We start from the raw sequence: 27,654 nt of genomic DNA, 5'->3' as shown, positions 1-27,654 counted from the left end.
CATATTTATCATGTTAATTTAGTGAATTATATTTATAGATGTCCTAATATTGAATTATTCTATATACTTGGAATAAATCCTACTTGGTCATGATGGATTATTCTTTTAATACACTATTGGCTTTATTTGCTAATATTTAAGATTTTGTACTGTGTTAATAAGTAAAAATGGTCTATACTGTTCTTTTCTGGTGGTAATTTATATGTTTTTGATATCCTGACTTTGCCAGGTTATAATGTGAGCTAGAGCATTTTCTTTCATTTTTCTGTGCCTTTATATTAGACTGTTACAATTATTTTTCTGTCTTCAACATGGAAATGTAAGCTCAGCGAGAGCAGGAACTGTCTTTTTCTCATCATTTACAATCTTCCCAGTACCAAGAACCGCGCTTAACAGCTCACAGAGGCTCAAAAAGATTTTGAAAAATGAAGGTCTCCCTGCAGATCTAATGTATAGCATGGCGACTATGGTTAACAATACTGTATTGTATGCTTAAAAGTTGCTAAGAGTACATCTTAAGTGTTCTCACCACACAAAAGGTAATTAAGTGAGGTGATGGAGGTGTTAACTAGCTTCATTGTGGTAAATATTTTGCAACATATAAGTCATCACCTTGTGCTCCTTCAATTTACATGAATTATATTTACATCAATTATATTTCAATACAGCTAGAAAAATATGATAAAGCTCTCCCCACTTTGACCTCTCAAGGTACATAGTGTCTTAACTGCTGCTGCTGCTGCTGCTAGGTTGCTTCAGTCGTGTCGGACTCTGTGCGACCCCATAGACGGCAGCCCACCAGGCTTCCTCGTCCCTGGGATTCTCCAGGCAAGAACACTGGAGTGGGTTGCCATTTCCTTCTCCAATGTATGAAAGTGAAAAGTGAAAGTGAAGTTGCTCAGTCGTGTCCGACTCTAGCAACCCCATGGACTGGAGCCTACCAGGCTCCTCCGTCCATGGGATTTTCCAGGCAAAAGTGGGGTGCCATTGCCTTCTCAGAGTGTCTTAACTATAATGACCATTTTCAAGTACTGTATGCCTTAATGTCCCTTACCAAGTTATAGATTCTTTATATACTCCTTTTGCTTATTTATTGATTATTTTTATATTATTTTTGATTGCACTGGGTTTTTGTTGCTATGTGGGGGCTTTCTCTAGTTGTGGTGAGTGGGGGCTATTCTTCCTTGCGGTACTCGGGCTTCTTATTGCAGTGGCTTCTCTTGTTAGGAGCACAGGCTCTAGGTGCCCGGGGTTCAGTAGTGCAGCATGTAGGCTCAGTAGTTGGGACTCTTGGGTCCTAGAGCACAGGCACAGTAGTTGGGGTGAGCCGGCTTAGATGTGCTGAAGCATGTGGAATCTTCCTGGACCACAGACAGAACCGGTGTCCCCTGAATTGGCAGGCAGATTCTTATCCACTGTGCCACCAGGGAAGTCCTCTTTGTATGCTTTTTGTGCCTTTCAAGAAAGGATCTAATGACTTCCTGTTATTGAAAATTTCAACATCAATGAAAATTTCAAGTGATATGGAAGAGCACTGTAACATCTCTTATTTATCCTTTCGCCCTGTGGCAGGGAGTGTGGGGATCTCAGTTCCCTGTCCCAGGATCAAACCCATTCCCCCGGCAGTGGAGCTCCGAGTCTCAACCACTGGACCATCAGGGAATTCCCCATGTAACATCATGCTTTAAATGAGGCAACAGGGGCAGGCCCAAACAAAATTTTTCTCCAGCAATAGCCACCCGCATTGCACTCCTTATTAACCTAATCTTACTCTTTCTTGCTCAATGCTCTTCTGTTGCCCCGTAGAACCTGTTATTGACATGCTTTTCCTTTCACCTCCATAAAATTTACCTGTCCTATTTTTTATTTCCTCAGGGCCTAAGGTTTCAGCCAGCAAATCAAACAGACTAATTTTCATTAATAGAGAACAGTAATTGGAGAAGCCAGAAGGAGCACACGCATAGGCAGTAAAGGTATACTTTCAATAAAATATTGTACTTTTCCTGATTATAAAATACATATTTATTATGAAAGAAATTTTAACTACCAAAAAATAAAAACCACACAAAAAATCTCAGAGAAGTGATAACTTTTTGTGTGTTAATACAGCATAGCAGTTAAGAGCCCAAATTCTATTGCTTCAGCTTGAATCCCACCTCTACTACTTTCTAACTGTGTGATCTTGAGCTTAATCTCTCTGTGCCTCAGGGTTATCATCTGTAAAACAGGAGTAGTGATAGGACCTATTTTTGCTCTGAAGATTAAATGAGTTAAACACGCACAAGGTACTCAAAACAATCACTGGCACATTGTTAAGTTCTGTGTAACTGTTGGCTATTGTTGTTCTGGCAAATATTCTTCCAGATAGATGAGCCCAACCACCAGACAGGAAAGCGATATGTCTATAAAAACACATGCTTTTAAAAGAAATTGGAATCATCCATATCTACACTACTTTTCTTATTTGCTTTTGACACCTGAAATTATACCATGCATTGAAATAATGCAGCAACATGGATGGACCTAGAGATGATCATACTAAATGAAGTAAGTCAGAAAAAGACAAATCCCGTATGATACCACTCTATGTGGAACCGAAAATGTGACACAAATGAACTTATCTAGAAAACAGAAACACACTCACAGACATAAAGAGACTTGTGGTTGCCAAAGGGGAGGCAGGGTGTAGATGGGATTGAGAGTTTGAGACTAGCAGATGCAAACTATTACATCAAGATGGGATTAACAAGGCCCTACTGTACAACACAGGGAGCTATATTCAATATCCTGTGATAAACTGTAATGGTAAAGAATATGAAAAAGTATATATATATATATATATATATACACACACACATATACACACATGTATAATTGAATCACTTTGCTGTATAGCAGATGTTAACACAGCATTGTAAATCAATGATACTTGAATATAACAAAAGGTTTTTTAAACTATATCATGAATATTTTCCCACATTTTAATATTCTTCAATTATAGGTGTCTCAAGCTGGTAAATGTATGGGCAGAATTCAGACTTCATCTTTTTTTTTTTTTTTTTTTTTACCAAATAGTGTTGTTTTATTATTTGAATTTTAATGCCATAGCATAGTATACAAAATCTCCAGTTTATCACAGTCCTCACCACTTGCTAGTATTCTACTCAGAAGCTTCACACATTTAGTTTACTGGTTAAGCTTTTTGTACCCAACATGATTTTTAGTAGTTGAATATTCTTGCATTCTATAACTAGGCCATACTGTACTTAAGCAGTTTCTATTGTTAAGCTTTTAATTTGTTTCTAACTCACTATTGTATTAAAAAATAATGCTGTGACAAACATCCATAAACACAAATCTTTTTATATATCCCTATATCTTTTCCTTAGAAAAATTTCCTAAAAAATAGAAATGCGGGGTTAAAGATTGAATATTTTCAAGATCTTTAATATATATTGCTGAATTGCCTGACAAAAAAATTGTACCAGTTTACATTTCCACTGGCTCATTTCCTTGAACAGCTGTTGACACTGTCCAGAAAAGGTCTACTAAACAAAAATAAGCGTCTTTTAACTATGGCCTTTTGAGGACACAGTATTTTTCTCTCCAGCTGTCCAATCTCATTCTTTTCCTTGATATTCAGACAACTAACTGAAATGGTCAAGAGAAGACAAGAATCTTATCTATGTCCTTAAATGATACCAACATTACCCAACTGTCTCTATGCCTCAAAGAACTTGCTAGTAAATGGGACTAAGATATAGGATATCTTCAGTCTCTCTAACTTCTATCATTAAGGTATGAAATTACCATCAGTGTAATTATTATTATAATTGTTAATAACAGCAGCTATCATCTACTGAATACTTTATTATGTTAAGTGCTGTAATAAGCTCTTTACTTTCAGTAATCCTCATGGTAGCCCAAGAGATAAGCATTATTTTAAGTATTAACACACATAAAACTGAGGGTCACGCAGGTTAAAGAAACACATTTCAAGTTACATGAACATCAGCAGCAAAGCCAGAATCGAAGCCTGGACTAGTCTAACTCCAAAACCACTATACTAAAATGTCTCTAAGAATATTGTTATCAAAAATAAATCTAATTAAATACTTTTAATTTCTCAAAAGAATTTCATACATATAGTCTGGTGCTGATGATAATAAGTTTGTGGAACATAATGAAGAGGCCTTGTGATCAGTTCACAGATTAGGCAACTGAGGCTGTCTGTTGCAGGAAACAAGAAACACAACTTCTTACATGGGCGTTGCTCTCCAATAAGGTCATAATCAGGGCTTCCCAGGTGGCGCTAGTGGTAAAGAATCAGCCTGCCAATGCCGGAGACATAAGAGACACGGGTTAAATCCCTGGGTCAGAAGATCCCCTGGAGGAAGGCATGGCAACCCACTCCAGTATTCTTGCCTGAAGAATCCCATGGACAGAGGAGCCTGGTGGGCTGCCATCTGTGGGGTCGCACAGAGTCGGACACTACTGAAGCTACTTAGCAGCAGCAGCAGCAGCAGAAGTGACTTAGCACACACACAAGGTCATAACCAGCCCCATACTTGCACTGGAACTTTAAAATTACTCACATCAGCACTTTCAGTTACATGTAGATGACAGCCCTATAGATCTCACACACAATTAGGCTTCTCCTAGCTGCAGCAGGAATGCCAGTTACAGAATTATGACAGGAGTTTCAAACCATCCTCATTCAGCAAGTTTGTTCTTTTTCTGTTCTCCAGCTGACAGAGCTACTTTTAAAAAAGAAATCATTTCTGTAAACATTAGAAGCAGCTCAGCCCTCTGGCGTTCAGCATAATAAGGCTCTGTCAGAACAATCTGGAAATCTATTTTCCAGTGCTTGTATAAAAGTTCCTGAGTTTTTTTACTATAAATTTTGGGGTTGTTATGGCATTAGATTAGGCCAAAAATATAAACACAAATGCAGGCTTTGACTTGTCCAAAATAGCATATTTTGAATACCACAGTTCTATTACTTTATATGACTTAGGGGGCCTTTAAAAAATGTCAATATGATCTAAAATACTAACAAGGCTCATTGCATTCTTAATTTTAGCAATTTTCTTCATAAGATCAACACACAATAAAATGGTTATAGTAAGCCTCTGTTTCAGTGTTCTCAATCTTTTTGGTCCCAGGAACCCTTCACGCTAAAAAATTATTAAGGACTTCAAAGAGCTTTTTTTTTTTGTTATGTGAGTTATAGCTATTGATACTTACCATATTAAAAATTAAATCTGAGTTTCTTTTTTTTTTTGGCTGTACAACGTCTTAGTTGCAGCATACGAACTCTTAGTTGAGACCGAGGCCCTTGCATCAGGAACATGGAGTCTTAGCAACTGCACCACCAGGGAAGTCCCCAAACTGAGATATTTTCAAACTGTTTATTAATTCATTTAAAAATAAACCCATTATATGCTAAATATACAACAAGTTGTAAGAAAAATAACCGTATTTTTCAAAATAAGAAATTAGTAAGAAGATGGCATTGTTTTATTGTTGTTTATTTGCTAAGGCATTGCTTAACATTTTTGCAAATCTCTTTAATATATGGCTTAGTAGAAGACAACTGGATTCTTTCTCATATCTGCTTCTCCATTCAATTTATTGGGATATGTTATTTTAAAAGATTGAAATAGTTGAAGAAAATCCAGCTTCACACAGATGCATAATTATAAAAAAGAGGAATATTTCAAAGCCTTCTTCAAATAACTGTGGATATTTTTCTTTGATACTATACCCAAACTCACCAAGTAGCAGTTTCTAAAAAGTTAGTTGCAAAATATGGAATCTGAGAGCATATCAATGAATTTTTCATACTCTGTTACATTAAAATCCATTACTTTATCTTGAACTTATTTTGTACTGGTCATTTGAAAAATACTGAGCCACTGTATTATGCAGGCTTTCTGAATGTTAACGCACTTCATTTTTTAATATCAATATATTACGTTTACGAATACAACCTCATTAGAATATCTTTAAGTGTGGGAAGTTGTCAGGTTCACAAAGGCAGATATAATTCTCCCAGAATTCCTATATTTGTTTGAAAGCCCAGATTTGATCAATGGCAACAAACTTGGTCAATTGTTTTCCTTGAAGTGTTAGACTCACTTTGCTAATTTTTGAGAAAACCCCTGCCATTTACCTATGTCTCAATATCCACAGATTGTCACTCTTTCAAGTAAAATGGTGTTCCACGACCAAAAAAATGGCTAGTTCAACTCACAATTCAAACAATTCCACAAATGCTTTTCCACAAAACAACCTTCATACCTTGGAATACAGCAGGAATGTTTATGTGCACCAACTTCATCACCCAGCATATCAAAAACAAATGTACTCAGGAGTCAACATTTAATAAAATTAATTTTCCTGCTTCATCAATAGTCTTCAGTGAAACTAGCATTTCCTTCTTTCCCTTTCTTTCTTTCTCTCTCCCTTCTTTCCTCCTTCCTCTCTCTCTCCCACCTTTCCTTCTTTGTCTTTCCTTTTTCTTCTTTCTCACCCTCCCTTCCTTGCTCTTCCTCTCCTCTCCTCCCCTTTCCCCTCCTTATTTCTGTAATTCCCTGGCAGTGAAAAATACAGTCACTACCAATAGTATATTAATAGTTTGGTGTCACTGCTTAATTTGTGCTAAGGGACTAGCATTTTATTCACAATTGCTTTTGCACTATCAGTATAACATTAACAGAAGGGGGAAAGTTAAATCATGTCTAAAACTTTTTTGAAAATAGTTTAACCTTGCAACTCCTATAGGTACCAATATACTACACTACTATGCTGTGCTGTGCTTAGTCACTCAATAGTGTTCAACTCTGCAACTCCATGGACTGGAGCCCACCAGGCTCCTCTGTCCACAGGGATTCTCCAGGCAAGAATACTGGAGAGGGATCAAACCCAGGTCTTATGTATTGCAGGAGGATTTGTTACCATCTGAACCATCAGGGAAGCCCAAGAATACTGGAGTGGGTAGCCTACCCCTTCTCCAGGTGATCTTCCTGACCCAGGAATTGAACCAGGCTCTCCTACATAGCAGGTGGATTCTTTACCAGCTGAGCTACGAGGGAAGCTCACTACACTTACTACAGTAGTCACCAAGTATGTGTGTGTGCTAAGTCGCTTCAGTTATGTCTGACTCTTAGCGATCCTATGGACTGTAGCCCACCAGGCTCCTCTGTCCATGGAATTCTCCAGGCAAGGATACTGGAGTGGGTTGCCATGCCCTCCTCCAGAGTCACCAACTATAATTGTTAGCAATGCTCTTGGTAACTTAAGTTCTGCTGATTAGCAACCTTAATTCTTTCTGCAACATTAATGTCCCTTTGCCATCTAACATGGCCTATTCACAGGTTCCAAGGATCCTAATCCTAATGAGGATGTCTTTTGGAGGGGGCATCATTCAGCTTACTATAGTGAGCTCCACGCTTGAGTCACCACCTCACAGAGAGGCATATCATAGCGTAATACCACTATTAAAAGGCTCATGTATCTTGTAATTCCCCACTGTTTGCTCTTTGTGACTCCCCAAAGAGGTTCATAATAAAAATGTTTTAATGAAAAAGACCTGGGAGGAATGATAAATTGGGTTAACAGTCTTCCAATCCAGAGCTAGGCTTGGAAGAGATTGAGCCCAGCGATGTTGTATCAGGAAAGGTAAATGCAGCCTGAGTCCCCGAGGCCAGAGCCTCAGAGAGGAACACAGGGTGCACGCGGCATGAGTGCCCTTACTTACAGTGACATTTAGGAAATCTATGTCCTCTTACATGAACTATCAACTGTCTGGGTTCCAGTTTCTAGCAAAGAGAGAAGCAACATGTCAACCATATCACTAGTACTGGGCTTACCATACATGTGTGATTCTACTATCTCCCTTAGGATTAAGTCTTCTTTATGGTTGCAGTAGTAGCAGGTGCTCAATTAATGTTATCACCGTGTACCAAGGACAGTGCTAAGTAGGGGTTTAATTCTCATCTTCATAAAAAACTTGCAGAGTAGCTAATTATATCCCATTGAATAAATGGAGACACAGATCCAGGGAGCCAAGCCACACAACTGGTGAGGGGTTAAGCTGAAATTGAGAACCTGTTTGCTTTGAGTTCAAAGTCAGTGTCTTTTCATGACATCACATTGCCTCTCCCATGAACAATCTTTGCCTGCTACTTGCTCACACACTATTCTCTTGTGAGAATTTACTGTGTTACTATGTTCTTCATCATAACTTTTATGACTGTTTAGTATCCCAAGGCAGTCATCATTATGTAATCAATCATTTTTCCATTGTTGAAATTTTTATGATCATAGATAAAGCTATGGTGAATTTAAGAAAAATTGTTTTAATGGAATGATCCACAAGGGAATGATACCAGAAAGAAATATTATGAAATTAAGATATACTTTAAGGTGATTTTCATATTGATTAAAATAGTTCTCATATCTTATTTAACAAAAAAACAATGTAACATTTAAGAGCCATAAAATTGAATTATTTGAGCTCATGTATGAACTAAAAAGCCTCTTGATGAAAGTGAAAGAGGAGAGTGAAAAAGTTGGCTTAAAGCTCAACATTCAGAAAATGAAGATCATGGCATCTGGTCCCATCACTTCATGGGAAATAGATGGGGAAAGAGTGGAAACAGTGTCAGACTTTATTTTTCTGGGCTCCAAAATCACTGCAGATGGTGATTGCAGCCATGAAATTAAAAGACACTTACTCCTTGAAAGGAAAGTTATGACCAACCTAGATAGCATATTCAAGAGCAGAGACATTACTTTGCCAACAAAGGTCTGTCTAGTCAAGGCTATGGTTTTTCCAGTGGTCATGTATGGATGAGAGAGTTGGACTGTGAAGAAAGCTGAGTGCCGAAGAATTGATGCTTTTGAACTGTGGTGTTGGAGAAGATTCTTGAGAGTCCCTTGGACTGCAAGGAGATCCCACCAGTCCATTCTAAAGGAGATCAGTCCTGGGTGTTCTTTGGAAGGATTGATGCTAAAGCTGAAACTCCAGTACTTTGGCCACCTCATGCGAAGAGTTGACTCATTGGAAAAGACCCTGATGCTGGGAGGGATTGAGGGCAGGAGGAGAAGGGGACAACAGAGGATGAGATGGCTGGATGGCATCACGGACTCGATGGACATGAGTTTGGGTGAACTCCAAGAGTTGGTGATGGACAGGGAGGCCTGGCATGCTGTGATTCATGGGGTCGCAAAGAGTCAGACACAACTGAGCAACTAAACTGATGTATCTTTAAATTCACTCCTAAAAATGAATTATTCGTCATGTAGATTTATACTAACGCAACAAAAATGCTCTAATGTTCAGACTTTTAAAAAATAATGGTAAACTGCTCTTCTACTGCTCTTATTCATCCTGAAGACACAAAATACAATAGCTAACTTTTAAATTAGGTATTTTATTTATTTACAGGTATTTTCAAGCATATATGAGAAAATAAGAGCTAGCAAAAATTAGATCAGCACACAGTGCCAATTGGCACACAATGGTAACATTAATTAAGCACCTACTACTATTGCAATATGGTCCAATCAACTCAACATTTTATCTAATGAAAGTGATAGTAAAAGATCAATTCCTGAGAATATGTGCTAGTTGTCTTGGTAGAATGTGTGTGTGTTAGTCATTCAGTTGTGTCTGACTCTTTGTGACTCCATGGACTGTAGCTGGCCAGGTTCCCCTATCCATGGAATTCTCCAGGTAAGAATACTGGAGTGGGTTGCCATTTCCTTCTGCAGGGGATTTTCCTGAACCAGTGTTTCCTGCATTGCAGGCAGAAGCTTTACCATCTGAGCTACTAGGGAAGCCTGTCTTGGTAGAATAGCTCTCAAAATTTTCAATTAATAGTACAAAATACTACCACTCCCCTTTTAAAATAAAGCCTTCTTATCTTATTGCTCATTTTTTAATCTAGAGAAAAAGATTTTTTACAGATGGTGGATTCAACAAGTATTTATCTTGTGTAAACCCCACTAAAATGGCAATAAAAACATATGCCTTCCAGAACAAATAGAATGAAGGCAAAGATAACAGCAATAAAATCTTGGAAAGCTGGATAAGCATATATTTTAACAGACTTAATCTTATTTCACAAACTTCAGACCTTTTTCTAGTTAAAAAATTACATGACTATTTGTTAATTATAAAAACTCAGTACTCTGGGTATAATCTGGATGGTATAGAGAGGTTTTTTTAATATAATTTTCTAAATTTATCCATTTTGACTGTGCTGGGTCTTCGTTGCTGTTCGGGCTTTTCTCTAGCTGAGATGAATGGGGTCTACTCTCCAGTTGCCTTGTCATCGCTTCCCTTCTTGTCGAGCATGAATTCTAGGGAACGCCAGCCTCCAGAGTTGCACCTCGGGAGTTCTAGTGCACCGGCTCAGTGGTGTGACACAGGGGCTTAGTTGCTCCCCAGCACATGGAATCTTCCCAGATCAGGGGTAGAACCTATGTCTCCTGCCTTCACAAGCAGATTCTTTATCACTGAGCCACCAGGGAAACTCAAACAGCATGTAGCTCCTCTTCTAATCTCATAAAACAATATGGTTTAAAACTTGTGCATTTAATGCACTTATGCTGATTATCATGACTACTGCTATCAGATCAGATCAGATCAGATCAGTCGCTCAGTCGTGTCTGACTCTTTGCGACCCCATGAATCGCAGCACCCAGGCCTCCCTGTCCATCACCAACTCCCGGAGTTCCCTCAGACTCACGTCCATCGAGTCAGTGATGCCATCCAGCCATCTCATCCTCTGGCGTCCCCTTCTCCTCTTGCCCCCAATCCCTCCCAGCATCAGAGTCTTTTCCAGTGAGTCAACTCTTCGCATGAGGTGGCCAAAGTACTGGAGTTTCAGCTTTAGCATAATTCCTTCCAAAGAAATCCCAGGGCTGATCTCCTTCAGAATGGACTGGTTGGATCTCCTTGCAGTCCAAGGGACTCTCAAGAGTCTTCTCCAACACCACAGTTCAAAAGCATCAATTCTTCGGCACTCAGCCTTCTTCACAGTCCAACTCTCACATCCATACATGACCACAGGAAAAACCATAGCCTTGACTAGATGAATCTTTGTTGGCAAAGTAATGTCTCTGCTCTTGAATATGCTATCTAGGTTGGTCATAACTTTCCTTTCAAGGAGTAAGTGTCTTTTAATTTCATGGCTGCAGTCACCATCTGCAGTGATTTTGGAGCCCAGAAAAATAAAGTCTGACACTGTTTCCACTCTTTCCCCATCTATTTCCCATGAAGTGATGGGACCAGATGCCATGATCTTCATTTTCTGAATGTTGAGCTTTAAGCCAACTTTTTCACTCTCCTCTTTCACTTTCATCAAGAGGCTTTTTAATTCCTCTTCACTTTCTGCCATAAGGGTGGTGTCATCTGCATATCTGAGGTTATTAATATTTCTCCCTGCAATCTTGATTCCAGCTTGTGTTTCTTCCAGTCCAGTGTTTCTCATGATGCATATAAGTTAAATAAACAGGGTGACAATATACAGCCTTGACATACTCCTTTTCCTATTTGGAACCAGTCTGTTGTTCCATGTCCAGTTCTAACTGTTGCTTCCTGACCTGCATACAAATTTCTCAAGAGGCAGATCAGGTGGTCTGGTATTCCCATCTCTTTCAGAATTTTCCACAGTTTATTGTGATCCACACAGTCAAAGGCTTTGGCATAGTCAATAAAACAGAAATAGATGTTTTTCTGGAACTCTCTTGCTTTTTCCATGATCCAGCGGATATTGGCAATTTGATCTCTGGTTCCTCTTCCTTTTCTAAAATCAGCTTGAACATCAGGAAGTTCATGGTTCACATATTACTGAAGCCTGGCTTGGAGAATTTTGAGCATTACTTTACTGGCGTGTGAGATGAGTGCAATTGTACGGTAGTTTGAGCATTCTTTGGCATTGCCTTTCTTTGGGATTGGAATGAAAACTGACTTTTTCCAGTCCTGTGGCCACTGCTGAGTTTTCCAAATTTGCAGGCATATTGAGTGCAGCACTTTCACAGCATCATCTTTTAGGATTTGAAATAGCTCAACTGGAATTCCATCACCTCCACTAGCTTTGTTCGTAGTGATGCCTTCTAAGGCCCACTTGACTTCACATTACAGGATGTCTGGCTCTAGGTCAGTGATCACACCATCGTAATTATCTGGGTCGTGAAGATCTTTTTTGTATAGTTCTTCTGTGTATTCTTGCCACCTCTTCTTAATATCTTCTGCTTCTGTTAGGTCCATACCATTTCTGTCCTTTATCGAGCCCATCTTTGCATGAAATGTTCCTTTGGTATCTCTAATTTTCTTTAAGAGATCTCTAGTCTTTCCTATTCTGTTCTTTTCCTCTATTTCTTTGCATTGATTGCTGAAGAAGGCTTTCTTATCTCTTCTTGCTATTCTTTGGAACTCTGCATTCAGATGTTTATATCTTTCTTTTTCTCCTTTGCTTTTCACTTCTCTTCTTTTCACAGCTATTTGTAAGGCCTCCCCAGACAGCCATTTTGCTTTTTTGCATTTCTTTTCCATAGGGATGGTCTTGATCCCTGTCTCCTGTACAATGTCATGAACCTCATTCCATAGTTCATCAGGCAGTCTATGTATCAGATCTAGGCCCTTAAATCTATTTCTCACTTCCACTGTATAATCATAAGGGATTTGATTTAGGTCATACCTGAATGGTCTAGTGGTTTTCCCTACTTTCTTCAATTTCAGTCTGAATTTGTCAATAAGGAGTCCATGGTCTGAGCCACAGTCAGCTCCTGGTCTTGTTTTTGTTGACTATATAGAGCTTCTCCATCTTTGGCTGCAAAGAATATAATCAATCTGATTTTGGTGTTGACCATCTGGTGATGTCCATGTATAGAGTCTTCTCTTGTGTTGTTGGAAGAGGGTGTTTGTTATGACCAGTGCATTTTCTTGGCAAAACTCTATTAGTCTTTGCCCTGCTTCATTCTGTATTCCAAGGCCAAATTTGCCTGTTACTCCAGGTGTTTCTTGACTTCCTACTTTTGCATTCCAGTCCCCTATAATGAAAAGGACATCTTTTTTGGGTGTTAGTTCTAAAAGGTCTTGTAGGTCTTCATAGAACCGTTCAACTTCAGCTTTTTCAGCGTTACTGGTTGGGGCATAGACTTTGATTACTGTGATATTGAATGGTTTGCCTTGGAAACGAACAGAGATCATTCTGTCGTTTTTGAGATTGCATCCAAGTACTGCATTTCGGACTCTTTGGTTGACCATGATGGCTACTCCACTTCTTCTGAGGGATTCCTGCCCGCAGTAGTAAATATAATGGTCATCTAAGTTAAATTCACCCATTCCAGTCCATTTCAGTTCGATGATTCCTAGAATGTCAACATTCACTCTTGCCATCTCTTGTTTGACCACTTCCAATTTGCCTTGATTCATGGACCTGACATTCCAGGTTCCTCTGCTATATTTAGGTTATTTTCTGCCACCTTATTTTTTGGCTCTTTAGACTTCTTTTCCATGTCTTTTCTTCCTCACTTCCTGCTCTCTATTGGAATTGGCTGGGCTTTTTTTTTTTTCCTTCTTCCTCCTGGTTTTTAGTTTCTAAGTTATACATTCATTTTCCATTTCTTTAAACTGTTATTCTTATTATATTATTATGCATAAATTGGGAAGATTATTTTTTAGTATGCATTTATTATGCATACTTAATTTACAAAGTTAACATTATGGTGCTTTATGGTTTTTTAATTTTACATTTTGCTTAGAAAGCCTATTATTAAAGAATAAAAATGTTCTTTATTTCTTGTAGTAATTTTATAATTTTTATTTATATATTCTGATTGTTAATTCATCTACAGTTCTTTCTGTGTGGAGCTTCAGGGAGGGAATCTACCTTTATTTGTTTTCCAAATGGATAGCTAATAGTCTCAACCCTTTTTACATTGTTCATCTTTTCCATATTAACTTAAAATATGATATTTATCACAAAGTACATTTCCATTTAAATGTGGGTCTATTTCTGTGAGTTTTACTCTATTCCAATATACTTCTCTCTCAAGGTATATTATCAAACTATCTTAACTACTCTTAATGGTCTAATATTTAATAGGGCAAATCCTTCTACTACCCATGACTCTGTAAAAGGAAAAAAAAAAAAATTTCTCAATTGTCTATTCTTCTCCATATTCTCTCCTCATGTGTCAAGTCCTTACTGTCTGAAAAATTCCCATTGGGGTTTTGATTGAGGTTATGCTGAATTGAGAGATTAATAGGAGATATACAGTGACAGACTTTACTTTTTTGGGCTCCAAAATCACTGCAGATGGTGACTTCAGCCATGAAATTAAAAGATGCTTGCTCTTTGGAAGAAAAGCTATGACCAACCTAGACAGCATATTAAAAAGCAGAAACATTACTTTGCCAACAAAGTTTCATCTAGTCAAATCCATGGTTTTTCCAGTAGTCATGTATGGATGTGAGAGTTGGACTATAAAGAAAGCTGAGCGCCGAAAAATTGATGCTTTTGAACTGTGGTGTTGGAGAAGACTCTTGAGAGTCTCTTGGACTGCAAGGAGATCCAACCAGTCCATCCTAAAGGAAATCAACCCTGAATATTCATTGGAAGGACTGATGCTGAAGCTAAAACTCCTATACTTTGGCCATCTGATTCGAAGAACTGACTCATTTGAAAAGACCCTGATGCTGGGAAAGATTGAATGCCAGAGAAGGGGACGGCAGAGGATGAGATGGTTGAATGTCATCACTGACTCAATAGACATGAGTTTGAGTAAACTCTGGGAGTTGGTGATGGACAGGGGGACTGGCGTGCTGCAGTCCACAGGGTCGCAAAAAGTCGGACACGACTGAGGGACTGAACTGAAACTGATTGACATCATTATAATATTTACTTCCCCACCCAAGATTTTATTCTTTCTTTACTTATTCAAAATGTTTTGAGTTATCTCTCCAGAAATATTTATAATTTTTTTCCATATAAGCCATGTATTTCATATTGGGTTTATATTCTTGTTATTTTTATAAATGAGATTTTCTTCCATTATAATTTTTCATTAGTTATTATTGGCATACAGGTAGATGTTGATTTTGTTTATCTTTTATTCAGCCATTTTATTGCACTCTCTTATTAATTCTAGTTAATGTTTCATTGGTTGTCTCAAGATTATCTAAATAGGCAACCATTTTGCCCGCATGTGATTCTTGTCTCCTCCTTTCCAGTACTTAGCTCTCTTCTTCTATTGATACGTTGGCTAAGACATTTAGAACACTGTTGAATAGCAGCAGTTATAACAGATAGTATTATTGTTTTATTCCCAAAAAACTTTCTAATGTTTCATAAGGTGTGATGTTCAATTAAGTTTTTTAATAGATGGCCTTCATAAAATTAATGCAATTTCCTTTTCTTAGCTTACAATAACTTTTATCAGAAATGAGAGTTGGTTTAATAAAAGTGTTTCAGCATCTTACAAGATTACCTTTTTATTAATATTTAGTTTTTCAGTATAGGAACATATTCCCTAATATCAACCACACTTGCGTTACTGGAATTAACCTTATTGGCTAACTCAATTCATTTATTGCAACAAAAATTTATGTATCTAATATATATCAAGCACTTTTCGGGGCACTTGGCATGTATTAGAGAACTGACAATGATTCCTCAGGAAACTAAGATGTCTATGACCTAGATGTCTATGATCTATTGCTGAATTTAAATCGTTAATATTTGACTAAGCATTTAATATTTATAAGTGAGGTTGATGTTAATTTTTCTTTTCTGTGCTATACTTTTTGCTTTCCTTGTCAAAGTTAGATTATAGAAATATATTGCAAGTATTTCACTATTTGCCATGCCATAGAATTGCATACCTAACAAATGAATTTCTCTCTTCCTTAAAGGTTTTCTATAACCATACAATCATCTAGACCTGGGGTCTTCCTCTTAAAAATTTATTCTTATTGTGATGAAAAATATGAAATTTACTGTCTTAACCATCTTTAAGTGTACACTTCAATAGCAGTAAGTATATTCCCATTATTGTGCTCTTTTCCTTTTTAAATATATTTACTACCTTTTCAGTTGCTTCTATGGTTATTGGGCTATTAAGTTCTCTGTCTCTTATCAAGTCATTTTGGTTTGTATTTCCCTCGAAATTCTTTTGTTTCCCTTAGATTTTAAATTTACTGCTATAATGTAGTACACAATACATTCTTATGCTTTTTAGATACTCACTTTTTCTGTGATTATGTCCCCTGTTCATTCCCACTGTTGGTTGTTGTTTTTTTTGTATTTCCTCCATCTTTCTTTTTATCAGACTTATCAAGGATTGTCCATTTTATCAGTCTTTTGTTCAAAGAATCATTTTTAGGTATATTAGTCAAGTGTAATTTTTTTAAGCATAATTTTTTATTGTTTCTTTACAACTCCATTATCTCTTAATTCCATCCTTCTGCTTTTTTGAGGGGGGGGGGTGTTGATGTTCTTTGTCTAGCTTATTGAGTTTAACATTTGGTTCATTGATTTTCAACCTTTCATGTTTTCCAAGTGCATTTCTAAAGCTATATGTTTTCTTTTCTAATACTACTTTCTGCATGCTATAGGGAGAAGGCAATGGCACCCTACTCCAGTACTCTTGCCTGGAAAATCCCATGGATGGAGGAGCCTTGTAGGCTGCAGTCCATGGGGTCGCTAGGAGTCGGAAACAACTGAGCGACTTCACTTTCAGTTTTCACTTTCATGCATTGGAGAAGGAAATGGCAGCCCACTCCAGTGTTCTTGCCTGGAGAATCCCAGGGACGGGGGAGCCTGGTGGGCTGCCATCTATGGGGTCGCACAGAGTCGGACACAACTGAAGCGACGTAACAGCAGCAGCAGTGACCTTAAATCATCTCTGCTGCTGCTGCTGCTGCTGCTGCTACTACTACGTTGCTTCAGTCGTGTCCCACTCTGTGTGACCCCAGAGATGGCAGCCCACCAGGCTCCTCTGTCCATGGGATTTTCCAGGCAAGAGTACTGGAGTGGGGTGCCATTGCCTTCTCCGAAATCATCTCTGAAACACATTTAAACGTTAGTAATGAAGCATGCTATAAATCAGATTACTTGGCTCCCAATTCATTATTCTTTTCATTCTATCATGGTATTCTCTAAACTTGAGAGTTCCTCTAACCAGGAATTCTATAGTACCTGAATTTAAATTACTACATCACCGGGAAATAAAAGTCTTATTTCTCAACATTATGCCTAAATTAAGTTGTGGTGAGTCTGGATATTTCAATAATAACTGGAAATTAAAGGAAAAAAGCAATTTCACTGTTATTTGCATATTTCCTGTCATGAATGGAAGGAACTGTCATTTGCAGTACAGTGTTCTGGTATAAACTTAGATTCTGGTGTTCATATCTCCAGATTCAAATCCCAGTTTTGTCACTTTCTAGCAGAAATCTTCTTAATCTCTCTAAGCTTCAATTTTCTCATTTTCCAAAAGAGGGCAACAAAATACCCTGGTGATCTAGTAGCTAGGACTCTGGGCTTTCACTGCCAAGGGTATGGGTTCAATCCCCCATTGAGGAATTAAGATCCTGTAAGCTCTGTGGCCCAACAAAAAATATGCTGTATTCAATTGCAAGGAAAGTATTCAGCACACGGCCTAAAACACACATGTGTATATTGACACATCTACTGTCAATTGCCCTGGAGGAGGAAATGGCAACCCACTCCAGTATTCTTACCTGGAGAATCCAATGGACAGTGTAGCCTGCTGGCCACAGTCCATGGGGTTGCACAGTGGGACACGACCAAGCGACTTAGCATGCACGCACACACGGTCAATTGCAATCAGATATGAGTAGAAATTATAATCGGATTCTCACCCTTCAAATTTTAGACTTTATACTAAAATAACCTTCCAAATTGAATGCCTGTTTATTTAAACTTCATAGCTATTAGTTTTGTCTAGTTCTCCCCCAAATGAAAAAAATTATAAAGCAGTAGATTCATGCAACAATTCAGTATGATTTAAAGCCAAAACAGATTAAACTCAATGTTAAAGCATTTCATGATCTATTCCGGCCAAAATGATGTGTTTTCCTTCATTGGTGTAACCATTACTCAGAGAACCAGCACCCAAAGTTACAAAGATCCTAGTGTTATCCTAGGCAATGGCACCCCACTCCAGTACTCTTGCCTGAAAAATCCCATGGACAGAGGAGCCTGGTGGGCTGCAGTCCATGGGGTTGCTCAGAGTCTGACACGACTGAGCGACTTCACTTTCACTTTTCACTTTCTTGCATTGGAGAAGGAAATGGCAACCCACTCCAGTGTTCTTTGCCTGGAGAATCCCAGGGACAGGGGAGCCTGGTGGGCTGCCGTCTATGGGGTCGCACGGAGTCAGACACGACTGAAGTGACTTAGCAGCAGCAGCAGCAGTGTTATCCATACCTTCTTAGTGGTCCAAGGGCGCCCTCTGGCAGGGAGCTGAAAAAATTCAACTCTACACTAAATGAAATACTTTTTTTTAAAGCTGGGGCTTTTCAAGTAAATTCTTAACAATTTATGAAATTAATCTCCTCTCTAATAACTGCTAGCATATTGTCAGAAAAGACAAATGTCGCTTTACAAGGCCACCAGAATGTTCAGGTCTTACATTTCTCTAATTTACTGGGAATTGGAAAGAAAATCCAGGCCCCTTTCCCCAGAATTTACTTTACATAGTTCAATGAAATTGTTGGCATGGATCGCCTAGATAAGTATATTGATCTCTTTGTTTGTTCTGTCTGCATAAAAGTCTATACTTTATTTAACATGCCACTGTAGCAGTTTGCCCAGTAATGTGTATCCCCAACATTAAATATTTATTGGGTATCTCTGTGTACAGGACACCTCACTAGGTGAAAAGGATGGGGAAAACAGTCCTCTACCCTCAAAGAAATGGCAATCTACTTTTTTAAAAAGGATGTGAAAAAAGAAATACAGGGTAAGATGTGCATTGAAAAAGATAAGCTTCTCTCAATTTGCTTTCTGTGTTACCTTGGGAAAGTTATTCAACTTCTGTGAACTTCAGTTTATCTGTAATATGGACATAAAAGTCACCCCAAAGAAAAGTTGCACAAGTTAACTGAAATATGTGCAAAGGACTCAGCATATAGTAAATGCTCTGTTAAAGGTGGTTGTTTTTATTAGTATTCAGAGAAATCTTACATAATAGCATTCTACATTAAATTTCACTTGCTTCAAATGGTAAGATATGTAAACGAAATATTTTCTATTTTATTTTTTTCAACATTATTCTCTCTAGTAAAGAAAAGTGATTCTGATGAGTTGCTTATTAAATCAGTAATTAGCCATTTCTAAAGGAATTAATTCAGTATAAAAATGTAATTAAGACTCCTTTACCACTTACGAAATTTAGGATTCATAAGAACACGCATTTTCTGGTACTTACTTCATATGCTTGCCTATTCTCTTGAAATATTTAAAATTTTAAAATAACTTCATTGCATTTTATGGTCATCTACAGAAAGCTGAGCGCTGAAGAATTGATGCTTTTGAACTGTGGTGTTGGAGAAGACTCTTGAGAGTCCCTTGGACTGAAAGGAGATCCAACCAGTCCATCCTAAAGGATATCAGTCCTGGGTGTTCATTGGAAGGACTGATGTTGAAGCTGATACTCCAATACTTAGGCCACTTGATGTGAAGAGCTGACTCATTGGAAAAGACCCTGATGCTGGGAAAGATTGAAGGCAGGAGGAGAAGGGGACAACAGAGGATGAGGTGGTTGGATGGCATCACTGATTCAACGGACATGAGTTTGGGTAAACTCCAGGAGTTGGTTATGGACAGGGAGGCCTGGTGTGCTGCAGTTCATGGGTTGCAAAGAGTCGGACACGACTGAGTGACTGAACTGAACTGAACTGAACATTTCTAACAAAAGCAGCCCACGAACAGAATCATGGTCATCAAAAAGAATCTTAGCAATTTCTAGTGTAATCTTTTTCTTTTTAGAAATAAGAACTTAGAAAGCATCTCCTTAACATTCAGTTCAGTTCAGTTCAGTTGCTCAGTCAGGTCCAACTCTTTGCGACCCCATGAATCGCAGCACACCAGGCCTCCCTGTCCATCACCAACTCCCGGAGTTCACCCAAACTCACGTCCATCGAGTCAGTGATGCCATCCAGCCATCTCATCCTCTGTTGTCCCCTTCTCCTCCTGCCCCCAATCCCTCCTAGCATCAGAGTCTTTTCCAATGAGTCAACTCTTCGCATGAGGTGGCCAAAGTACTGGCGTTTCAGCTTTAGCATCATTCCTTCCAAAGAACATCCAGGGCTGATCTCCTTTAGAATGGACTGGTTGGATCTCCTTGCAGTCCAAGGGACTCACAAGAGTCTTCTCCAACACCACAGTTCAAAGGCATCAATTCTTCGGCGCTCAGCTTTCCTCACAGTCTAACTCTCACATCCATGCAGGACCACTGGAAAAACCATAGCCTTGACTAGACAGACCTTTGTTGGCAAAGTAATGTCTCTGCTTTTCAATATGCTATCTAGGTTGGTCATAACTTTTCTTCCAAGGAGTAAGCGTCTTTTAATTTCATGGCTGCAGTCACCATCTGCAGTGATTTTGGAGCCCAAAAATAAAGTCTGACACTGTTTCCACTGTTTCCCCATCTATTTCCCATGAAGTGATGGGACCAGATGCCATCATCTTTATTTTCTGAATGTTGAGCTTTCAGCCAACTTTTTCACTCTCCTTAACATTACAAAACACTTAAAATTTATTTTGTGAATTTTAATAATTTCTCAGGGAGGGCAAGCATGTAACAATTTTTTTTTTAATTCAGTTTGTATGTGAGGAAACAAACAGTAAAACTAAGCACAGTATAGGATTTCCCTGGTGGTAAGACTCTGCCTGCCAATGGAAGGGGCACAGGTTTGATCCTTGGTCTGGGAAAATCCCACATATCAGGGCAACTAAGCCAACTACTGAGTCAGCACTCTAGAGCCTGGAGCTGCCACTACTGAAGCCCCTGTGCCTTGAGCCTGTGCTCCACAGAGAAGCCACCACAACGCGAAGCCCATGCATGGCAAAGAAGAGTTGACCCCACTCGCTGCAACTAGAGAAAGCTGCTTGCAACCATAAAAAATGAATGTTTTTTTAAAAAAACTAAGCACAATATAAAACATTCACTAAGAAAAAGTACTTAAAGCTAAGCTAAAGACTACATGTATCACCTCACTTAATTCTCAAATAACCTGAAACAGGTGTTATTTTCTCCATTTAACAAATGCGGAAACTGAGTCACTAATCACTTATGTAACTTACCACTGTCCTGCAACTACTCAACAGCAGACTCAAATCCAGGCTGTCTGATTTCAGAGCCAGTGCTCTCAACTTCTGTATTTATCTATTACTGAAAAGTGACAATTCTCTAAATATCCATGAGTCTGACATAAATAAATGATTGTATAAATAAATGAGGGAAAAGGATGGCTTTTTTACAGAAGAATTCCAAATAATAACTGTAGAAGGAATGAGGAAAATAATTACCATTAGGTAAACACCAACTTTTGCAAGCAAGAACCATCAACAGATTCCAGTTCAAATTAACAGGTAAATGAGGAGAATAGGATATTTGCAACTAATCGAGGCATCTCTCCATATGGTATTTATTAAAAATAAGGAGAAAAATAGTAAATTTACAGAGGGGAAACCCAGCAGACACCACCTAAGCAAAGTGATGAAAGTTAACATCACTGCCAGAAGGGCAGAATCACTGTCATTACTGAATGTGCAGAGAGAATCTTCCACGAAAAAAATGTTTACTTAATGATTTAAAGCTCTTCAATACTTTTGCTCCCATAAAGTTTGGTACTAAACTACCAACTGTGACAAAAACTTAACAAATTCTGCTTGATTTGAGACTAGGTAGGCACTAAGTCTCTAAAATCACTTGAAGCATTTTTACTGTTCTGTCTTCATGAAAACTGTACCCTTTAAAGAAATAAAGGGTACAATTTTGTACCCTTTGGTACAAAATATTTGTGAATATTCCCAAATATTCCCATTAATATTTCTATTATTATAGATTGTAGTTATTATGGAAATTATATTTGGAAGCTATAGTTTACAACTTCTGAAATCCATTCTACTTTTAAATAGTATTAACAAAGGAAACTGAAATATGCCATATGCAAAAAATAAAAGGTATGTGTATCTTTTGATTTCAAATAATTAAAGCTGATATTTATTGAGTCTTTACTATGTACCACGCACAGCTTTTTTCCTGCACATTATTTAATTCTCACAATTTCCTAAGGTTGATTATATTACCACCACTTATCAGATATGTAAATGGTTACAAAGGTTAAAAATATTGTATAAGGATGGGTTGTCTGACACAAGCAATACTGTCATTCTTTTTCTACATTTTTTTTTCAATTGCTAACAAGAAGAAAATCGAATTAATTTGAGTTTCATTGACTTTTATCTTTACTTTCCTCCTATGCAGATGTATGTTAACACACAGCAACAAGAACGGTAAATAATTACTAATCTAAGATAACTAAGAGTTGGCCATATTGTTATTATAATTATACTGAACTTATTTACATATCCTTTGTTTTATATCAAACTTTGAGCTCTTCTGGAGGAAAATCATGATTTTGATTAAATATAAAATAGGCAGTTAAACTTCAAATAGTACACACTTTGTAAGAAGCTGAAGCAAATGTCATTACTCAGGTAATCATTCTTGATTATTTCATTCCCACACGTATTTACAAGTCTAAACAAAATGTACACATATAAACACCATATTTAAGTTTCTAAAAATTTATTTAATTGGAGAATAATTACTTTACAGTATTGTGATGGTTTTTGCCATACATCAATATGAATTGACCACAGGTATATGTGTCCCCTCCATCCTGAAGCCCCCTCCCACTCTCCTCCCCACCCTACCCCTCCAGGTGTCACAGAGCACTGGCTTTGGGTGCCCTGCGTCATACATCAAACTCCCACTGGCTATTTTACATATAGTAATATGTATGTTTCAATGCCATTCTCTCAAATCATTCCACCTTCTCCTTCTTCCACAGAGTCCAAAAGTCTGTTCTTGATATCCATAAACACCATATTTTTTAATGTTCTGTTTTCCATCGTTAAAGCACTGATTCCTTGAATCTAGTAAAAAAAATTTTCAAATAAAAGTTTATAATTAATATAATCATTTATATTTGAATATTGTTATTTTTTTTCAAATTTGAAGTTTTTATCATTAAATATTTGTCTTATTATGGTTTAGTTACACCCTCAATTGTTTAAAATAGAAGTAAGGTACTTCATGGGCTTCCCAGGTGGTGCTAGGGGTAAAGAACCCGCCTGCCAATGCATGAGATACAAGAGACAGGGGTTCGATCCCTGGGTGGGGAAGATCCCCTGGAGAAGGACATGGCAACCCACTCCAGTATTCTTGCCTGGGAAATCCCATGGACATGAGAGTCTGTTGGGCTACATTCCTTAGGGCTGCAAAGAATCAGAGAGGACTGAAGCGAGTTAACACACACACGAGGTACTTCATATTAGCTTCTGGATTTGCCATGTCTTGCCTACAACAAAACAAGTCACTGGGTTTATGCTGGAGACGATCATTCGTTTCAGTCCTATTTTTAGAGGGACGGGAATACAAAAGAAGTTCTTAATCTGGAGACACTTAAAATGGCTCTTTTAGTTTTCTTCAAAAAGGAAACAGGCTGCCAAACTTCAGGATCATTACAACATCCTTTAAATATATATCTTGTATAAAATGTTTACATTCTATTAAATACTGTATCTTAGCCACATATAAAATAACACTGCCACTGACATCAGTGGAATTTCATGGACAATGGAATGAGTCAGTAAGTCTTGTCAAAATAGGCATATTCCTCCCCCTCTAAAACGTTATAATTGTCTAAATATAAATACTTAAACGGATGCAGTGTCCATGTATTACTTACAGGTTGACAATTGTCTAAAAAAAGCACAAAGTTCATAGACAAGCCTTTCTCTCCTTGTTTCTTCTGAAAAATGAATAAAATGGAAAAAAATCTTATACCACATTGAAATTCAAATTATAGGTTGCTATTGTTCAATTGCTAAGTCATGTCCGACTCTTTGTGACCTGGTGGACTGTGGTCTTCTAGGCTCCTCTGTCTGTGGGATTTTCCAGGCAAAAGTACTGGCATGGGTGGCCATTTCCTCCTCCAGGGGATCTTCCTGGACCAAGGATTGAACCTGCAGCTCCTGCACGGGCATGCGGATTCTTTACCAATAAGCCACCAAGGAAGTCCAAATTATAGATAAGAAAAAACAAAAACCAATGACATGAGAGAATTTTCAACTAGTGGTAACTTACAAGATCTGCAGTCACTTTTTTCATTAACAATTGTTTGCTGTTTTCTATATTTTAAATTGTATTATACTTTAAGTAAAATATTTATTATATTTAAAAATTCAAATAACATTTTAAATAACAATTTTTAGATATTAAGATTTTTCTCATTTGTATCCATTTAAAGATTTGTATTTTCACTTTAATATAACTTTTCTTGCAAAATGTACATCAAAAATAGAAAAGAATGCCAAAAGGGAAGTTTTATTATGCGGTAGAAAAACTGAAAAGGAAAGAAACTTTAGAGGTGACAAAAACCTATGATATTTCAATGGGTTTCTGATCTCCTGTAAAGAATTTGAAAATTGTATACAAAGCTTAATAAAATAAACTTAACAGCCAGATTCATGTTAGCTTGCTCCGGGTGTAGTTTTAACTGTACACTTCCCCCAATAGAATGAAAGATTTGGTGACGTTGAATGTATTGATTAAACTGTGAGCCCAATAAACACTGGTTACTTTTTTGGTAGAAATATTTACAAGCAATTACAGTCACTGATTTCTTGCAGTTGTTTCTTGATATGTTCCTGATTTTACAATTCCCCAACGCAAAGGTGCAGAAAACTAATATTTACCTTCCTTTATGAAAAATGGCATGATGGAGAGAAGACTCGCAGGGTATAAACACAAAGGCAGACATTTGGAAGTTGATGGCTTTAAGATTCATTTTGTTGTTAAGTTTTTGTCATTTCTTAAATAAAATTTTTGAGTTTTTCCTTAAAATCCCAGCGCTTCTTTGTGTTAGCCCAACCAAGTACATGATTCCTACCCATTTTTGACCCTGTTCACTGCTCCTGCCCGCAGTTTCAGCATCACAGGTCCCCGGTATCCTGGGCGAGTTGAAGCCCACGGAGTCTAAAAACCCAGGGCCCCCAAAACTGGGAGGTTCCTGGCTCTGTTGGACCCACAGCTTGAGAGTTCCAGCGGCAGACCACAGCTCCAGGCTCTCCTAGGGGATGTGAGACCTCTCCCAGAATATCCTGTTCCTTTTGTTCGTTTGTTCAACAAACGTGTTCAACTCCCGATGCCCCTCAGTCTTCGGAAAATCATTTCGGGCCTCACTTTGCAGGGCAGTGTCCTCGCCTTGTTAATAATCCAAAGAAGCCGCGGAAGACGAATCTCAGGCACTATTTAGCAGATACTACCAAACGCTGCCCCTCCAAGTGCCGTGAATCTGCGGGGAACATAAGGCCTCCTCCCTTCCCTTCATCCTTCACTACCACCCAAGAAAGCGTTAATGGCAAAGAGCGACCACGGCGAAGCTCTGCCGTGAGTGCATCCGAGCCAGCCTTATGCCAAGTTCCTCCACACCGCGAGGCGCCACCTTCTCCCCAAGCCAGCAGAAGGGTTGGCAAGCCGCGGCCAGGCCTCGAGGCTAAGGGAGGGGAGGGGTCTGAGCATAGAGGCCTCAAAAACCTCCGGGCTGGAGGTGGATCGAGAATTACGTGCGGGATTGGCGGGGTATCTCTGCTGAATTCGTCCATTCAGTCGGGAGGCTGGGTTCCCCGGACCGCGTAGCGGAACTACAACTCCCGAAACCACTGCTGCCCGGACCTCCGGAAGCCCGAGCTGGCCGGGGAGGAAGTTGCTGAGACCCGGCCAAAAGAACGGGGGTTAATTTAGAAAGAAAAACGGGGGGTGGGAAGAGCTATAGGGCTAACCTGTCAGTTCGCCACCATGAACGTGGTTTTTGCTGTAAAGCAATACATTTCCAAAATGATAGAGGACAGCGGACCTGGCATGAAAGTACTTCTCATGGATAAAGAGACGGTGAGTTTGCTTTTGCTCAGTGTTTGGGGGGGGGGGGGGGGAACCCTCCTCCCTTGCAATAGCTGGTCCCATTCCAGTGTAGGGTTTAGCATTTAATTAAAGATTTGTAAGTTTAGCATGGAACTGAAAGGCTTTATAAAGCTTGCCTAGATGGTTTTCACTCTGAATGATTCTAACCACTGCCAGAGAGTCTTCTTGTACCCAAAACAATGGATTGAAATCAGAAATCTTTTTCTAAATGCCTCTGCCAAGAAATGATATATAAGACAGACCACTGGTAAGACTTTGGGATTGCCCTGTTGTTTCCACTCAGCGTTGTGTTTTTAAAGTAAAGTTATTAGAGCTCAAACTGAGATGACAGGTTATTATTTATCGGTCACAAAATTAAAAAAAAAAACAACTCTTAAGGTGGTGGGAAATTTTTTGTCAATTTATGGGTTGTCCGTGTTCAGAGAGAGCATTTCATTTTGGTACATTACTTATTATTTTAGATGCTCAGTAAATGTTATTACATATGTTAGTATTTAAGTTATCCCAGTAAGTAGTATTAATGAAAAAAAATTTTTTTAAGTCTTAGGTATTGCTGCTTATTTTTATTATTCTGGACTAGCATAATATTAGTTAATTTTTTTCTTTACAGACTGGCATAGTGAGTATGGTATACACACAATCAGAAATTCTCCAGAAGGAAGTGTACCTTTTTGAACGCATTGATTCTCAAAATCGAGAGATCATGAAACACCTGAAAGCAATTTGTTTTCTTCGACCTACCAAGGTACTACATAAACAGCTGCATCTGCTTAGGCAAATACAGCACACACTGTGATCTAGAAGTATTATGAAGACAAAATAAATTTCTATTATCATCGTTTGTGGCATCATAATTATACTGGCTTATCAGTTATAACCATGACTTTCCTCCTTTCCATATCTCAGTCACTCCTCACAGCTAGATTTCCTTCAAGATGTTTTGTAGGTTCTTAGCTACTTGCAACGCCGCTAACTGCCCTGAGACCCACATCTCTTTATTCTGAATGAAACTCCACACCTATCACACTGAACACCATTACCATTTAATCTTACATACTTATGTCAGTGTTTTGAGTCTTTATCATTTTATTCATATCTATGTTCAGGAATCTTTAATGGCTCAATTTTACTTCCCTGACATATTTAGTAGCCCTCAGGACCCTCTAGCTGGCCTGGTCTGCCCTTAGGTATTCAGTCTTGTATGTCCTGTCTCTCTCCTCCACTGCAGCCAAATAGGCCTTTGTATGATCCTTCTACATGCTCACTCCTGCCCTCTGTTTGTTCTTTTCTCCTAATTAAAGGTTCTTTAGCTTTCTGTTGGAGAAGGCAATGGCACCCCACTCCAGCACTCTTGCCTGGAAAATCCCATGGACGGAGGAGCCTGGTAGGCTGCAG

General features: G+C 38.4%; 1 protein-coding gene and 1 long non-coding RNA gene across 2 annotated transcripts in view; one reads left to right on the top strand and one right to left on the bottom strand.

The window, feature by feature from the left end:
* Positions 1-22,843: 22,843 nt before the first annotated feature.
* On the bottom strand, positions 22,844-25,985 carry LOC133242090 (uncharacterized). Its single transcript, XR_009734763.1, has 3 exons — positions 25,035-25,985; positions 24,026-24,088; positions 22,844-23,210 (listed from the first exon to the last, which is right to left on the bottom strand). It is a non-coding gene; the product is annotated as an uncharacterized LOC133242090 (long non-coding RNA).
* Positions 25,986-26,014: 29 nt separating this feature from the next.
* Positions 26,015-27,654, top strand: part of VPS45 (vacuolar protein sorting 45 homolog) — a 66,645-nt gene continuing 65,005 nt past the window's right edge. The window contains exons 1-2 of the mRNA XM_061408072.1: positions 26,015-26,229; positions 26,870-27,004. Coding sequence (XP_061264056.1) covers positions 26,137-26,229; positions 26,870-27,004 — 228 coding nt within the window. The 5' untranslated portion in view covers positions 26,015-26,136. The remainder of the gene's footprint in view (positions 26,230-26,869; positions 27,005-27,654) is intronic.

The sequence above is a fragment of the Bos javanicus genome, chromosome 3 (assembly GCF_032452875.1).
Source record: "Bos javanicus breed banteng chromosome 3, ARS-OSU_banteng_1.0, whole genome shotgun sequence".
Lineage (NCBI taxonomy): Eukaryota > Metazoa > Chordata > Mammalia > Artiodactyla > Bovidae > Bos > Bos javanicus.
Note: the sequence above shows the minus strand (reverse complement) of the source record. Positions and strands in the feature narration are given on the sequence as shown.